The sequence below is a fragment of the Delphinus delphis genome, chromosome 9, assembly GCF_949987515.2.
Source record: "Delphinus delphis chromosome 9, mDelDel1.2, whole genome shotgun sequence".
NCBI classification, from domain to species: Eukaryota; Metazoa; Chordata; class Mammalia; order Artiodactyla; family Delphinidae; genus Delphinus; species Delphinus delphis.
Window position 1 is genome coordinate 93680977 of NC_082691.1, and position 12655 is coordinate 93693631.

At 47.6% G+C, this 12655-nt stretch overlaps 1 protein-coding gene across 1 annotated transcript in view; it reads left to right on the plus strand.

Annotated features, from left to right (window-relative positions):
• Window positions 1-1764: 1764 nt before the first annotated feature.
• The window catches only part of RAB19 (RAB19, member RAS oncogene family), a 12528-nt gene continuing 1637 nt past the window's right edge, over window positions 1765-12655 (plus strand). Inside the window, exons 1-3 of the mRNA XM_060020025.1 lie at window positions 1765-1902; window positions 4093-4305; window positions 5488-5671. Coding sequence (XP_059876008.1) covers window positions 4105-4305; window positions 5488-5671 — 385 coding nt within the window. The 5' untranslated portion in view covers window positions 1765-1902; window positions 4093-4104. The remainder of the gene's footprint in view (window positions 1903-4092; window positions 4306-5487; window positions 5672-12655) is intronic.

Here is a 12655-nt window from a genome sequence, read left to right on the forward strand (position 1 = left end):
GCACGTATGTATGTGTGTGTGTATAAGTATATGACCTGCATCACCACCACCCAGGTCAAGAATGCCTTCTTCCCCATAACCCAAGTTCTGCTCTTTGCACTTATAGTCAGCATTGGTGGAGAGGGTCGGGGTAGGGAAAAGCAGCATCTCTCCTTGACGTCCATAACCATTCGGGCATTTTACCATTCGAATTATACTTGCTCTCCAAGTGCGAAGTCTGAGTCAGCTGGGGTTTTTTGGTTTGGGGTTTTTTTTTTTCTTTATCAGTAATCATTACCGGAAGAAGAGAACATTTTGACACCTAACCTCACGGACGCATCTCACGGGTTTTATTTCCCGACTCGGCCCATACATTTGTCGTGGATCTTGACCTACATTTCATTTTGAAGCCTCATATGCATGACTGTGGCTTTCAGAGCACAGTCTGCAGGGCCTTCCCTGGTAGTCCAGTGGTTAGGACTCCACGCTTCCATTGCGGGGGGCATGGGTTCAATCCCTCATCAGGGAACTAAGATCCCGCATGCTGAATGTGAACTAGGATCCCACATGCTGCATGGCATGGGCAAAAAAATAAATAAAAGAAAAATTTTTTAAAAACACAATAAAGCACGGTATGCAGCAGCAGTATTTGTCTTTTGTCTTCTTGCTCTACCTGCCAACATTGGATTTATCCTCCCCAAAAGAGAGGTTCCTGAAAGTGATGTGTAAATGGAATTTGGGGTAAGATAAATCATCATTTACAGGTTTTCTGGAGAAATGTTCTTGAGTAGTGAATAAATTGTCCTCTATTTCAGTGCTAGGCCTCAATCCACAGTAAGAAATACATCTTACATCACCCCCAGCACACACGTGCCTGTTCACAACTGATCCAAACAGCTCATGCAACAATACCCTTACTCCACGGAATGCATTCTGAATTGGTTTCCTAATCTTTTCTGTAAAAACGCTGGTTACAACCCACTAAATTTGACTTCATGACTCATTAACGGGTCTCGGCCCACAGTTTGAAAACACTACACCAGTTTAATATTTTATCGATCGGGATGTTTCTGTTTTGCATGTTATGCCTATAGCTTAACTGCCTGGTCAGCACATTCCACAGAGTGGAGCTGATCTGGTCCCCATGCTAGAAGCAGTGACTCTTCCAGACTCTGTGGGGAAAAAATAAAAAGGAAAATTCACCTCAGCTCCATGCTTCTCCTGCCAGCATCAGGGACTGACGAACTCCAGGTCTTCCTAGAAATTAACCTTGGTTCTGGGGTACACTTTGTGGGGGGAAGGAAACATTTTTTTTCAGCTCCTTTTTCCCCTGCAAATTCAAAGTTGTTTTCGTTTTTTAACCTTCTCTTTGGATCACCTCCTTTCTCTCAGTGGCTCCTCAGAAAAGGTTATTCAAGTCCACAAAACAGTTAAATGACTCAAAACCCAGATCTGTGTCCTCCTTTAAGTTGCTGTCCTTCAACTAGCCACTCCCACCCCAGCCAAACAGGGGACACCAGGAAAAATTGGTGGTAAGGGCCGCCTAAGAGAATGTGAGCTGACAGAAAGAACAGGGAGGCTCAATAGGTGTTGGCTGAGGTAGCAGGCTAGTCCTTTTCATTTTGGGTTTGCTGGATAACATGTGATGCTAAGAAGCCGGAGGAAAGGTGACCTAGTGTGGCCTCACCCCGTGCTTTGTACCCAATGGCAGCTCCTCCAGATGGGGAGGGAGGGGGAGGCGGAGGGAGGGAGGGTTGACACTTTCCTTTCACTTTCTCAGGCCACCAAACCTGACACCTGGGGAAAGAACTACAGTTCCCACCACGCCTCGAGACAGGAGGAATAAGGGGCACGGAGGACCAAAAGGAAAACCAGGAGAAAGAGCAAACGTTACCTACTGGCAGAGGTGAGAGAGCCAGACAGGTAAGCAACAGGTGCAGGTTACAGGATGCAGGATGGAGGGTGTTGGAGGGTGGACATCGCTTGTTTCTCCTTGCAGGGCGTGTAGGCGGAGGTGAAGGGGGCTTTTGTGGAAACCCTGAGGACTTACTTGGTGTGTGTGCATGGGGGGGGGGCGGGCATGGAAGTAAGATTTCAGCTCAAATTACAGGGATAAGACACCGGAAGTGGAATGGCTTTCTTTACTTGAAAAGCCCGGGGAAGAGTTGTTTGATTATGTCTCGTGTCTGCTGGATCATTTAGCCATAGTGATTTCAGAGGAGTCCAGGAGAAGTGTAGGATCCTCCGTCTGTTTAAAGCTCGCAGTTTTTACGTACAGATTTTAATCTGTGTGATGATACAGACTTGTCCTTTTCTATGACTTCTGAGAAAGCCAAAAACTAAAACTGGGGGAAATGAAGAAGGGTGTCATAGGCAGGAACAATTTGCAACACATCAAATTTCGTCATCAAATGAAATAAGGTTTCCTGTATTTTTAAGAGACATCTGACGAGGAGACCCAACACAAGCAAAGAACAGTTGAAGGGCCCGGGTATATCTGCCATGAGGGAACATGGTTGCTGCTCCAACTATCTGCTGTGGAGTAGGAATCTGCTGTCATGTGGAATGGGAGTCCTGATGTAGCATGAGGGTCCACAGATGGAAACCTCGGGGAGACAGATTTCAACCCCATGTAAGTTAGAGCTGTGCACACAACATAGATTTTTTCAGGAGGTAGTGAGTTCCTCGTGATCTGAGATGCTGTGGATATTTAAGCAGAGACGCTGAAGGGGGGAATAAAGTTTCAGGTGGGTGATTGTGTCGGTCAACACTTCCCAAGGCTAGCTAGTCCTCAAAATCACCTGGGAGTGTGTGCGTGTTTTTAAATCTATTTAGCACACCTAAGATGGGCTCCAGGAATATATAGATAGTTAATTATCTTCCCAGGTAATTCTGATAATCAGTTAGTTTGGGAGACACTGTCATGAGAAACTTTCTTTTCCAGCCTATGGTAGAGTATGGCACAAACATTCAAACCACAGGGTTTTTTTGTCGGTTTCGTTTTGTTTTGTGGCACCTCGAGGCTTGTGGGATCTTAGTTCTCCAACCAGGGATTGAAACCGGGCCCTTGACAGTGAAAGCACAGAGTCCTAACCGCTGGACTGCCAGGGAATTCCCCACAGTTTTCATTCTGAATATTCTCAGAATCATAATTTCCAGGACAAGGAAAATCAGGTGCCAACCGGAAGAAAAGGGCTGTGTGACTCTTCCCGAAACTGACTTGTCTGTCAGGTCTCATTGATGCTTGCGGCTGGTTGCCTTGCCATTTAGTCTTCCAGTAATTTGTCTTCCTCCCGTGTGACATGGAGATAGGCTGACAGCTAGGCATGTCTCCCACCTGATAACTGGCAGGCGAAACACTCCTGCTGGGCCCCGAGGCATGTGGGATCTTAGTTCCCGGACCAGGGATCAAACCCACCACCCCCTGCAGTGGAAGCGCTGGAAGCATGGAGTCTTAACCCCTGGACTGCCAGGGAAGTCCCAGTCAATGCTGTCATCTGAGAGTGTTGACCGTGTACTGGGCCCAGCAGAGAACAGCAGTAGAACCTCTTCATTCCAAGGTCACCCCTAAAGTAATGTTAACTCACCTAGGACAGGTGGGGTTTGTGCGGGCAGCTCCCTCTTACCTGACCAGTAATTAACATCCTTCTCCCACGAGGATGGCAGTGCTAGGAAAACAGTGACCTCATTCTGTCTTGTCCTGTGCTGAATCCCGAGTGCCAAGAATAGTTCCCGGCCCCTGGTAGGTGGTCACTAACACAGGGGTCCCCAATCCCCAGGCTGGGGACCAGTACCCGTCCTGTTAGGTACTGGGCCACACAACAGGAGGTGAGCGGCAGGCGAGTGAGCGAAGCTTCACCTGCCGCTCCCCATCGCCCCCCATCGCCCCCATCGCTCCCCATGGCTCCCCACCGCTCCCCATCGCCCCCCATCGCCCCCCATTGCTCCCCATCGCTCCCCATCGCTCACGTTGCCTCCTGAACCATCCTAGCCCCCCACACTGTCCGAGGAAAAATTGTCTTCCAAGAAACCAGTCCCTGGTGCCGAAAAGGTTGGGGATGGCTGCACTAAAGAGAGACTGAATTCCTTCTTTTCTTCCTTGATCTGTTCTAGGTGGCAAGAGCCATGCAATTCTCCAGCTCAGCCAGGGCAGCGGATGAGAACTTTGACTATTTGTTCAAGATTATCCTCATCGGGGATTCCAACGTGGGGAAGACGTGTGTGGTGCGGCATTTCACGTCCGGCGTCTACACCGAGGCGCAGCAGAACACCATTGGGGTGGACTTCACTGTGCGTGCCCTGGAGATCAACGGCAAGAAAGTGAAGGTCAGAGGGGGACAGGGGTGGGTCTGCCTCTTGTAGCCATGGTTCCTAACCCCGAAACACATGCCTGAGGAGTGAAAGATTTAAATATAAACTATGAGATCATTAAAATACCAGGGAAAAAAAACCCATGGGAGTATTTATTTTTATCATTGAGGAATAGAGAAATCAGGCTTTAAAGTAAGACAAGAACCCAGAAGCCATAAAGGAAAATATTGCTCCATCTAACTATTTAAAGGTCAAATTAATACTCTTCTATATGATCATATAAAGGTCAAATTTCTACATACTCAAAAATACCATAAACAAAGTCAAAGATGAGTGACAAACTGGAAAGAAACATTTGCAAATATGGAACTGACAGAGAGCTAATTTCTCTGATGTGAAAAGAGCTCTGATAAATATCGAAGAAAAGACCAACAACCAAATACAAAAAGTAGGCACTTCACAGATTAGACAAAACAGCTACTTCACAGATGTTATGTGAACTGGCTCATACATTTATGTGAAAAAGTAAAAGTGCCCATTGTTACTCGTAATTAAAGAAATGAAATTAAAATAAGTGAGATAATATCATTTACCCATTTGACCAACCAAAAAAGATCAAAAAGTGTTGGTGAAAATGTAATAAATGGATTTTGTGTGGGATCCTTATTAAACAAACACAATAGTAAAAAGACATTTTGAGGCTTCCCTGGTGGCACAGTGGTTGAGAGTCCGCCTGCTGATGCAGGGGACACGGGTTCGTGCCCCGTTCCGGGAAGATCCCACATGCCGCGGAGTGGCTGGGCCCGTGAGCCATGGCCGCTGAGCCTGCGCGTCCGGAGCCTGTGCTCCGCAACGGGAGAGGCCACAACGGTGAGAGGCCTGCATACCGCAAAAAAAAAAAAAAGATAAAACATCTGGATGAAGGGATGAGTGTGGTAGGAAGGCAAAAGAACACCAGACCTTAGGACACTGGATCCGCCTCTCCCACTGAAGGGCACCTTAGGTGATGGCCCCCAACCTGAAAACCTTGGGGATTTTACCCTGGGAGCACCTGAAAAAAGACAGATTCCTGGGCCCCACCCCAGACCTCCTGAATTTGGATCTCTAGAAGTGAGACCCAGGGAACGACTTAGGCGAGCAAGTTCCCATCAGGGGTGGGAACTCCTGATGTGGACCCCCTTTCCTGCCCTTCTCCAGATGCAGGTGTGGGACACTGCAGGCCAGGAGCGCTTCCGGACCATCACCCAAAGCTACTATCGCAGTGCCCACGCGGCCATCATTGCCTACGACCTCACCCGGCGGTCCACGTTCGAGTCTGTTCCTCACTGGATTCACGAGATAGAGAAATACGGGGCGGCAAACTTGGTCATCATGCTGATTGGTAGGTCGATTTCAAAGTGTTTCGCTTTCCTTGACTGCCCGCCGCCTCCCATGCTCAGCTTTTTCTGTGTTTCCAGTGGCAGTGGAACAGGAAGCCATAAAAGTGCACGTGGCAGATGGGACCTCAGAAAACATCTGGGCCAGAAATTCCCATCAGGTTCACTTGAGCATGAGAGTGGGTGGTTTGAACTTGTTAAGAATACAGATTCCAGGGCCCCACCCTAGAGTTTCTCACTGCAAAAACCTGAGATGGGGCCAGATACCTAGATGAAGGTACACCCTGGCTGATTCGACACACGTCTGTACAGACCACACAGGAAGTATTCTGTAGTCTGAGCTTCACAGCATCAGATGGCTCTTAATCCCTGGAAGAGCCGCTCAGATGACTATGACTGACAACACTCTTGAATGACTTATCACACCTGCTAAGATGCTAAGCAAATCTTAACAACAAGCCAACATCAAAATTAACCGCAACTTCAACTATACACAGTGAACTCACAGCTTGAAATACGTGCCGTCACATTGTGCATTCAGAAACGGGTAATGTGCTGTCACTTCCCTATAGTATTAGCTTTGCAAGCAGTGCCCCTCCTAAGGACACTAATGTTTACCAAGTGGCAAGTTGGTTTAGGTTCTTGCTACTCAAAGCGTGGTCCACGGACCAGCAGCATCAGCATCACTGGGGTTTTTGGTTTTAGGTTTCTTTTTCTTTTTTTTTTTGTATGAAGACTTATTTTTTCAGAGCAGTTTTTAAGGTTCTCAGCAAAATTGGGAAGGTACGGAGATTTCCCATATGCCCCCTGTACTCACACATGCATAGCCTCTCCCATATCAACATCTCCTACCAATGTGGTACATTTGTTACAAAGGATGAACCTACATTGACACATCATAGTCATCTGAACTTCACAGTTTACATTATGGCTCATTCTTGGTGTTGTACTTTCTATGGGTTTGGACAAATGTCTAAGGACAAGTATCCACCATGATGATATAGAGAGTATTTTCACTGCCCTAAAAATCCACAGAATCAGCATCACGTTGGGGGTTGTTAAAAGCGCCCCATCTCAGGCCCCATTCCAGACCTACTGAATCTGAATCTTCGTTTTAACAGGATCCTAGAGAGATTCATATGCAAATTAAAGTTTGCAGAGCACAGGTCTAGAGAGCTGCTGTGGGACTGAGCGCTAAACACAGCAATGATTAGTGGATTATTTATCCATGCACAGGCATGTCCTAGCTATGTGGTAAGTTACCTTCTGAGCCTTAGTTTCCTCATCTACAATACGCAATCAGTATTCACTAGGGTTGTTGTAAAGACGTGACGAGATAATGTGTATACATCGCTTGACAGTGCCTAGCACATAGTAGGTGCTTCATAACGGGTGTGGGATTTGTTTCTAGAAGGTTCATTTGTTTGAGGGAACAAACTCCTCTGTGTTCCTTAAACAATGGGGTGGGGTGCTTATGGTGAGGGTGCAAGTCCCTGGGACCTAGGAAAACCCAGCCCAGCATTCAAGCCCAGCAGAGTGGGAGACACAGTGGAGCCAGGCCACCCATCGCAAGCAGGAAGTTGGGGACCCTCTTCTCAGGGCTGGGCTCTGTGTACCAGCCTCCTCCACCATTGTGTATCTATGTCTTCTCTCAGAGCTGCTTCTTACATTCAGGATACTGTGGGCCTGCAGCACTCTCCCTCTGAACCATCCCTCCTGGGTTCCTCAAAGCATCATCCCCAGCCTGCTCCTGCCACAGAATCCCTCATTCTCTCATACCCTCTAGCTCACATTCTTCAGGAAGGAAATCCCATTGCCCCGTTCCTTTTTTTTTTAATACTTAATTTTTAAAAAATATTTATTTATTTATGTATTCGGCTGCACCGGGTCTTAGTTGCAGCACACAGGGTCTTTTAGTTGCGACACGCACGCGGGATCTAGTTCCCTGGCCAGGTGTCCAACCCAGGCCCCCTGCATTGGGAGCACAGAGTCTTAACCACTGGACCATCAGAGAAGTCCCGCTCCATTCCTCTTTCTCATGGCAAAGCCTGGTCCAGGCTGCTGGCCAACCTCACGGTGGCGGGCAGGCCTGGTGTAAGGTGCCCGGCCTGGACCAAGCAGCTGGGCCCCGAGGGGGGAGGCAGTGACAGGAAGCATAGCTGGGCTGCAGACGGTCCACAGAAGAGGTCACTCGCACACATCGTTGGCACATCTAGCCCATCTATTATTACTATTGTGATTCCAAAAAGGACTTGTTATTCTAGAACCGTGTTTTCCCTGTCTTTGCTGTTTTAAGTCACAGTCTAGCCCCTATCATATGCATGGCCTTGAAGAGAATGCTGCTTTGTAATTCATTCTGCTTCTTGTAACTTAAGAATCAAAGTCATTCCAAGAGCCTAGACGGGGCTCGTTCCTTCGTGCTGCATCAGATCAAAAGCTCCCTATGCACAGCCAGCTGCCAAAGAAAATGCGCCTCAAACTTAGCCCCTTTTTTCAGAGGGGCTGTGTCTTTTCCCTCATGGCAGAAAACAGGAGAGATTAGTGAGACTGGGAAGCGTCTTCCACATGGAGGGCGACTTGCCTTTTTGGAGAAGCGTGAGCTGCCTCCTCTCTCTTGTTACTTCTCAGCCAAAGGTCCCCTCTGGAACCAGAAACATTTTTGATTTGACTTCAGGTATAAAGAACACTTCTTCAAAAGGCAGAGTTCAGGGCTTCCCTGGTGGCGCAGTGGTTAAGAATCTGCCTGCCAATGCAGGGGACACGGGTTTGAGCCCTGGTCCGGGAAGATCCCACATGCTGCGGAGCAACTAAGCCCATGAGCCAGAACTACTGAGCCTGCACTCTAGAGCCCACGAGCCACAACTACTGAGCCCACGAGCCACAACTACTGAGTCCATGTGCCACAACTACTGAAGCCCGCGTGCCTAGAGCCCGTGCTCCGCAACGAAGAGTAGCCCCTGCTCACTGCAACTAGAGAAAGCCCGCATGCAGCAATGAAGACCCAATGCAGCCACAAATAAATTTATTTTTAAAAAAAGAAAAAGGCAGAGTTCAGAGTTATAAAAATAAACACTGACCCCCCAACAGAGCCATATTTCTTCCTCAATAACCACTTCTTCGAAGCACCGAGGAGGACACTGGCCAAGGTTTCTGACACCCTTCACAACAGCTGCTCCTGAAGTGTGATGACCAGGAGGGGTGACAAGATCTGACGACAGGTGACATTTACTAAACTCCACTCTGAGTCTGCCCCTGGGTCCCTTCATTTAATCCTCACAACCATCCTGAGAAGCAGAGACGACCATCCTCATCTCCCAGCTGAGGAAACCGAGGCCTCTGGAGGTTAAGTATCCTGCCAAGGAGCTCAGCGAGTTACCTACTGACAGGTGAGGCAGGATTTGAATCAGAGCCCCGGGTGGTTCAGTTCCTGTCCAGCCACTTTCCAGTAGCTGGTCAGGCTGACAGTTGCCCCCTGAAGCTCTGGTTGAGGCAATGTCTCATCCACTCCAGTGCCTGGACTTTGCAGTCAGACAGATTTGGGTTCAAATCTCCCTCTCTGTCCTTCCTGTCTGAACTTGGTCTCATCCCTCTCTCTAAATTTCTACTTACTCATCTATAAAACTGGTACCTGCCTCAAAGGTTTTGTTGAATTGAAAGGATTAAACAAGGTAACATATAAAGCACTTAGCACAGTGCTGAGACCTCAGTCCAGGGAACGAGGGGCTCAGAGGGCATCCCCCGGAGAGGGGGGACATAGCTGAGCCGCCAGGGAAGGTGGGAACCCCACCAATAGTAGCTCCCAGGGAAGGGAAGCTTGGGTGTGAATCCCTTGCATCTCGCTGAGGGGAACCATGCCGTCCTAAACCCGCTGGCGGTTACCCAGGAAGGTGGGTTGGATCCCTCTTCCATTAAATTCACAGGCTTCCCAGGAAACGTTGAAGCAGAAGAACCTTGAAAGCTGCCATGCAAAGCCACCCTGACCAGCCATCCCCTCTGGGCTGTCTTTGGAAGGCCTCACCCACTTCTCCACCGCCGCCTTCTCCTCCCTTGCGGGCCCCGCCCTTTGATGGCCCCGCCCCCACCAGCATTGTCCTTCACTCTTCCTCCCCCTACTGCAGAAACAGGTGGGGCAGAGTAGGGAACAAATGCCAAGATGTGGTGGGATTTCCACGAATCTCACAACTTTTGCTTGATATTTACTCCCTCGTCTGTCTGTTGTAACAAATATCTCTGCCCCACTTCTTAACTGGTTCTAGAAATGCCCCCAAAGATGATCAGGACGTGTCCCCAGTGCTCCCGCTTATGACGCATCCAATCCCAAGGGCTGACACCACGGGTCTTCCTGTTTACTGTCGGTGGTCTCCTCGCTTTAATCTGGGATAGCCAACTGTGCTGTTCCCTCACAGAAGTGTCCCTGCCGTTTTACCATATTTTCCATTCTGTCTCCATGGTTCTTCACACAAATGGCTTTCTCTCTCAAAAGTTTACCCCAGCCCCTAGAGGCCATGTCACCACCATACAAAATCAAAGAGACCATTGTGCGTTGATTTGTCCTGTTCCTTCCCCTCCAGCCATTCACAGGGAACCCAGCTCCTCAGTAATGTCCCTCTGTTTACTTATTTAAAATTTTTTTAAAATTATTTTTGGCTGTATTGGGTCTTCTTGCTGCATGCGGACTTTCTCTAGTTGTGGCGAGCGGGGGCTACTCTTCGTTGCAGTGCGCGGGCTTGTGGCTTCCGTTGTTGCAGAGCATGGGGTCTAGGTGCGTGAGCTTCAGTAGTTGTGGCACACGGGCTCAGTAGTTGCAGCTCGCGGGCTCTAGAGCACAGGCTCAGTAGGTGTGGCGCACGGGCTTAGTTGCTCCACAGCATGTGGGATCTTCCTGGCCCAGGGCTCGAATCCGTGTCCCCTGCATTGGCAGGCGGATTCTTAACCACTGCGCCACCAGGGAAGCCCCGTCCCTCTGTTTAAAACCTTCGGTGTCCCCATCACCCCCAAGATAAGACACAAATTCCTGAACATCACTCACAAGGTGCCCTGCTTTCCGCCTGGAGATGGCTGCTTCTTGTCCTTTTCTCATCCCGCTCTGTTTTGTTTCTAACTTCTTAACTCTTCTTACTCCTTCAGAGTGAGGGTTTGGGAGCCAACCTCCTTTTGTAGGTTATGTGGCTGTTCTGTCTCTTAACATTCTTTGGCGTCTGCTATTTGTCCCCTTAGGATCTCGGGCAAACTTTCCACTTAAACCCCTGTTATATTTAAAGGTCCACAATCTCTCAGCAAAAGCTCTTAGAACCCGGATTCCCTGGTTCTACATCCTCACCAGCACTTGCTATTATCAGATCTTTCCATTTCTTCCATCCTGATAAGTGTGTCGTGATATCACTCGCATTTTTTATTTGCAGGTCCCTGTTCACTGTTGAGGTCAAGCACCTTTTCATACACTTGTTAGCTATTTGGATATTCTCTATTCAATTCTCATGCCCATTTTTCTACCTGTTGTTTGTCTTTTTCTTATTGATCCCTACAAGTACCTTATGTTTTCTGGAAATAATCTATGTTGGTTCGGGTCTTCCAGGAAGATGTCAGGACAGGATCCGATAGACATGCAAGAGATTTATTGGGAGAAATGGCTGTGAGGGATAAAGAGGAAGGCGCAGAAGGAGGCAGGGAGAGTCTTCTATGTCATGCTGACCTGCCCCTGGGAAGGAGAGAAGGGAGGAAGGAGGATGGTGTCCAAGAAAGGTTGATTCAGGCCTGAACCAAAGCTGCCTGATAGAGGAATGGAACCCTGGTCTCTGCAGCAGGGGCCTGCGTTAGTGCCTCCCTGTGCTGGGGCCTCTGCACCAGCTGGCGGAGGACAGTGGGGTAGCAGCTGGGCTGGGGTCACCTATGCTCCCTGAAGTCAGTTCTCTTGAACAGCTCTGAGCCCTTTGTCAATTGCATGTGTTGCAAATACATTTTTCACTTTTATTTATTTATTTTAAATTTTATTATTATTTTTTTAATGTTTTGGCCACACCATGCGGCATGTGGGATCTTAGTTCCCTGACCGGGAATCGAACCCATGCTCCCTGCATTGGAAGCTTGGAGTCTTAACCACTGGACCAACAGGGAAGTCCCTCATCTTTCACTTTTTTACTCTCAGAGTTCCTCTTCACTCTCTTGATGGTGTATTTTGATGAACAGACATTTTTAATTTTAATATATTTCAATCCATCAAACTTTTCCTTAACGATTATTGCTTCCTGTATCCTATGTAGGAAAATTTACCCTAATTGAAATCATTAACATAGCCTTACATTATCTTTTGAAGCTTGCTTGCTGTATGTTTTTTGTTTCTTTAACATCTTTATTGGAGTATAATTGCTTTACAATGGTGTGTTAGTTTCTGCTGTATAACAAAGTGAATCAGCTATACGTATACATATATCCCCATATCTCCTCCCTGTTGCATCTCCCTCCCACCCTCCCTTGCTCGCTGTATTTGTTTGTTTGTTTATAATTTATTATGACTTTTACATTTAGATCTGCAATCTATCCAGCATTGATTATGGTGTACAGTGAGAGGTCTGGGCCAAAACTTGTAACTATTCATGTAAAGATCCAATTGCCTCCGTACTATTGACTAAAAAGGCAATCTTGTCCACTGCTCTGTGGCACCATCTTTCTGTGAAGGGTACATATATTCGTGAGTTTGTTTCTGAGCTTTTTATTCTATTCTACTGGTCTATTTCATGCATTCTTTTGGAGGGCAAAAATATTTTAGATATGACAGTGGTTTGTGGCCTCCAAAGGGCCAGATATACAGTGTATCTGTAGGGTCTGTACACAAATTTTGTAAGGTCTGTACACAAATGTTCACTGAAGCACTATTCATAATAATAAAAAACTAGAATCAACTCAGTTTCCTTCATATGGGTGGGTAGTTAAACTGTGGTACATCCATACCATGGAACATGACTCAGCAATAAAAAAGAAACTACTGGGGG